Here is a 4,754-nt window from a genome sequence, read left to right as displayed (position 1 = left end):
TCCAGGGCTCAGGACCAGCCCGGTTGGGTCCGAGCATCCAGGGCTCAGGACCAGCCCGGTTGGCCAGAAGAGCTGAGAGAAATCAGCCAAAGTCCAAAGAAGAACCTAAAGAAGTGTTGATCCGGACCTGTGATCTGGACCTGTGATCTGGACCTGTAATCAGGACGGGATCAGGACGGGATCAGGACGCTTGGTTCTTTTGTCCTCTGACAACAGGAGGTCCAATCAGAGTCCAGCCTGTGAGCCCACCTGTCCTCTGCACGCAGCAGGGTTCGAGGATGAGGAGGGTCGGCGCCGGCTGATGGCTTCACATGAACACAGATGAGTGTGTTCACGTTTAGCAGGCCGCTCAGCTCCCAGACGGAGGACCAGACTGAATACTGATGAGGTCACGTTGAAGCTGCAGAGAAAGAAAATGCCGACAGAAGACGGAGACGAAGGCTCATTGACTCCTGCAGAGAATTCAGCCATTTCCCTCCACCTCTGTGCATCTGAAGGGTGCATTAAGCATCGGAGCGTACGCTGTTTCCATGAATCATCCCGGTGTAGAGGGATGTTTGCTCCAGCTGACGGGATCATGCCTTTCACAGGTTTAACACTTACTTACTGTGGATTTATTGATAGCTGCCTGCCGGAGAGGAATGTGAACATCGGTGAACTTCTTCACGTCCTCAGGGTGCAGACGAACAGAGTTCAAACAGGAAACAAGAAGGCGGAGGGCATTAGCATTGCAGGGATGTTTTCAGTCCTCAGCAGGTCAGATGTGTAAAAACCCCATCACATATTTCAGTTTGATCTTTAAAGCATCTCCAGGTTTATCAGTCTGTCGACATGAAGAACCTGAGTGATATCCTGAGCGGAGCTGAACTCCTGGTGGTCTGATCCCAAAGAAGCAGCAGTTAGTGTGAACAGTCAGAAGAAGACATGTTTGAGACCAGGAGACAGGAGACAGGACACAACTTCTGTCTCCTGTGGGTTTGTTTCAGGCTCCAGGATTCCTCTGTCCTCTCTGAGCTGAAGGTCGAGGAGTTTTAACTTCAAGTCGGGTGAAGTTTGATCGAGTTCTGCTGATGCAACAAGTCAGACTTTGTTACCCTGAACCTTTAATACCCCTCACTTTCTCTCGGTTGGGTTTTAATGGAGGTTTGAGGTTCTGGGCAGCTCTGCTTCTCCTGAACACGTCCTGAAGTTTTACTTCAGGACACCAGGAGCAGCATGTCTGAGTTCAGAGCAACACAGACGTGTTTAGGTTCAACTCAGAGAGGCTGAAGACCGTCAGCTTTATATCTGACTGTGTTTACGTCCTGCTCGGAGGTTTTTGTTCCTGTCCACGGTCAGGAACGAAGGATATTCTGACTCTGTTCTGCTTGTTCTGCAGATATCGAGCTCCTGGCCGCCTGCAGGGAGGAGTTCCACCGCCGGCTTAAAGTCTACCACGCCTGGAAGTCAAAGAACAAGAAGAGGAACACGGAGACGGAGCAGCGAGCTCCTAAATCTGTCATTGACTACGGTACGCCTGCAGACACGGTTCTGTGTCCTAACACTGACAATGTTCAGTCATTTCATTTCTCTCAGCTCCATCTGAGTGTGTGTGAAAATAACAATAATAATCGGACTGGCCTGCAGGTGAGAGGAGACGTGTTAATAAAATCAGAACACAAACGCTGAGCGCCTCCATGGTGACGACCCGACGTCTGCTCTCTGTCACTTTCAATCACACGAGGAACTAATGGTCTCCGTCTCACCTCGCTGCGTCGCCATGACAACAGAGAGCTCTCAGTCAGAGCTGCACGCCAGCCTTCATCCTCGTCTTCCTCAGCAGGCGGGGTTTAACGGGAGCTCTGGTTCCTGACTGGTCCTCTGGGGACCGGCAGTCAAACAGATCGACTGATCAAAACCGATGTGCTTCACAGATAATCAGCACATTATCAGATATTTTACTATTTATTAACAGCTCGACTCACTCCATTTGTGGTTTAATCCACTGGAAGACGACTCTAACGCTGAACGAGGAGGCAGTTTGTGTCGCAGCATGTAAACACTGCTGACAGGCAGGGTTTGAACTTGGAACTCGTTCTGCCTTCATTCTGTAACCTGCCATGTTTCCTTTCAGATCATTCGTCTCCTGTGAGAAGAGCCAGTAAGTCCTCCTGTAGTATCCCTTCATTAACCCCCACCCTAACCCTCCCATCAGGGTTCAGGTCTGCTCTTCAGTGGGACTGCTGCTGGTTGATGGGAAGCTGTTTGAGGTGGAGGGGTTTCCATGGCAACCGCTGCCTCCATCTGTGTGTGTGAGATTTGGACGATTGTCAGACGTTTCTGCTGCGTCTGTGACAGCAGGAACAGATTCCTGCCGTCGGTGAAGGAGCAGTGAGACGAGAGGAAAGGGCTGCTGGGCTGCTGAGTGCCCGAGAAAACCAGCAAATATTAAAGATTTCAGAAAGAGATCAGCAACATTTCTGTCTCCTCCTCCTGGTATTTGGTTTCAGGTCATTAGTTGAATCTGTGTAAACACGTCCTGTGCAGCGTCGTCGGTAGTTAACTGGAGCTGCAGCTTCGTGGCTGATGTGACCCTGAAAGTCAACAGCTGATCTGATTGTCCTTCAGAAAAGACGAGTAGAGGAACCTCCAGGAGTCCAGCCCAACATGATGCCTCGTTAGTGTGTTTGACAGCAGTCATAAATCTTTGTCGGTTCTGAAGCTGTTTTTTACGTTGGAGCCTGAACACACCTCTCTGCCACTCGTTGAGTCACCTGAGACGCTTCTGAAGGAGCGAAGCCGCAGTTGGAAGAAGAAGTAATCACCGACCCGAGTGAATCCAGCAGGGAGTGAAGTACGAGTGTCTCTGATGAATAAAACTCTTTCTGTGGTTGTTGAGGCTCAGTGGAGTTCTCTGACTTTTTGCTGACCTGGTTTCTGCCACCATCTTGTTGCCGTGTGTCATCAGCCCAGAAATCAGCTTCTTTTATTTAACAAACATGTCAGGAATGATGTGGAAGCCCTGTCGGTGTCACCGGGTTAAAACACCGACCCGACACGCTCCCGCTGCTGCGATCAGATGGAGAGCTGGAAGGATTCTCACCTGATCACAGCTTACCTGTGCTGCAGGTATTTACCTGTTAGTCTGGAGTTACTTTCATCCTTTATCCTCATAATGATGCACTTCAGTGTTTAGACGGGGATAACTTCTAAAATATCCACTAATTCACTGTTATTTCACAGAGATTTTACTGTTGGTATACTAATGTGTAAAACTAATGTCATATTTTCAGTTAGCTGTTCTAAAGGTGGGTAACTTTTCACTGTAGCACAGATTTTTGGACAGGACAGAAAAAAACTGAAATATTTGTCACATTTTCAGTGATTTATGAGCTAATATGCCTGTGAAATGTCATGCCATGCTCGTTAAAGTGCCGGTTCTGATGGGGCTGAATTTAGTTTCTGTTACTCTGATGGTCTGCTGCGGTCGTCTATGTAGCTCCTAGCAAAATGGCGGCTGGTGAGCTCAGACTGTGCTGCTGTTGGTCGTTCCAGCGTGTCTTTATTTCCGTGGCTGTAACGGTCGAGCTCCGCTGCTCTGACAGCTTTAAACCTTCAGTTTCCTGTGAAACATGGCCGTCCTTGGTGCTGACTGAACAAGCTGATTCTTAGGCTGCAGTTTGTAGTCAGCTTTCTGTTCCTCCTGCTGCGCTTCACGTCTCGCTGGTTTCTCTCCTGTTTCCTCTGCTGACCCTCCTCCGGCTCTAACAGCAGGGCTGCACGTCGGGGAGACTCGTTGTTCTCACCTGATCCCAGAACAGCAGCGTGCAGCCGAATGTTTACATCCAGGGATGGGAAACAGATGGTTCTACGACCACCTTAGTTAGGAACCAGAACATTCAGGAATGTTGTAATATTTGAAGCTTTGACAAAGTCTGACTTTTATTTTGAAAAGTTTATTTTGAAAAGTCCAGGTTTAGTCCTCTTCCTGTTCCTCTGAATCCTCCTGGCAGCCATGATGGAAACAGGAGGAAGAAAAGCATGCTGGGTAATGTAGAAGACCCAGAAGCTGCTGAGGAGCTGGTTGCCATGGTGATTCCTGAGCTGGCAGCCATAATGAAAACAAAACCGTTCAAATTAGTTGTTTGTAAATTGGCTTTGATTGTAAATGATAAGACGTTCAGATGAGTAAAGTTCTAAATTAAATTGGAGCTAAAATGATCATAAACATGATTTATCCAGAAACACAAACTTTCCCGTTACCTGCATGTGAACGCGCCCCGGCTGCCCTCATCAGTCCAACCCGTCTAACCTCTCTGTCCTCCAATCAACAGCCCAGCAGAACCCGGCTCCGCCCATCCCGGCCCGGCAGTACGAGGTGGCCCTGAACCGGCAGCAGCGCTACTTCCGCATCCCGTTCGTCCGCCCGGGCGACCAGTACAAGGACCCCCAGAACAAGAAGAAGGGCTGGTGGTACGCGCACTTCGACGGGCCCTGGATCGCCCGGCAGATGGAGCTGCACCCCGACAAGCAGCCCATCCTGCTGGTCGCGGGTCAGTACCGGTACCGCTCCAGGGCGGGTTAGAGCTTCAGCTGGAGAAAACGTTACAGAGCATCTGAGTTTGTTACTCCAGCAGAACCCACAGAAACCTTTAAAAGCTTCAGAACCACTGATGGGTCCGTTACAGATTCAGCCAGGTTGTTTCGAACCAGGACCAGGTTTAGATCCAAACAGGACCGGGTTTAGATCCAATCAGGACCGGGTTTAGATCCAA

The 4,754-nt window shown here is 49.5% G+C and overlaps 1 protein-coding gene across 1 annotated transcript in view; it reads left to right on the top strand.

Annotated features, from left to right (window-relative positions):
- The window catches only part of LOC108251033 (unconventional myosin-VI), a gene marked incomplete at its 5' end in the record, with an annotated part of 10,763 nt that overhangs the window by 2,938 nt on the left and 3,071 nt on the right, over window positions 1-4,754 (top strand). The window contains 2 exon segments of the mRNA XM_025002838.2: window positions 1,379-1,510; window positions 4,314-4,532. Of these exon segments, the coding sequence (XP_024858606.1) occupies window positions 1,379-1,510; window positions 4,314-4,532 (351 nt within the window).

The sequence above is a fragment of the Kryptolebias marmoratus genome, linkage group LG19, assembly GCF_001649575.2.
Source record: "Kryptolebias marmoratus isolate JLee-2015 linkage group LG19, ASM164957v2, whole genome shotgun sequence".
In the NCBI taxonomy this organism is placed as follows: Eukaryota; Metazoa; Chordata; class Actinopteri; order Cyprinodontiformes; family Rivulidae; genus Kryptolebias; species Kryptolebias marmoratus.
This window is presented reverse-complemented; position numbering and strand designations above follow the sequence as displayed.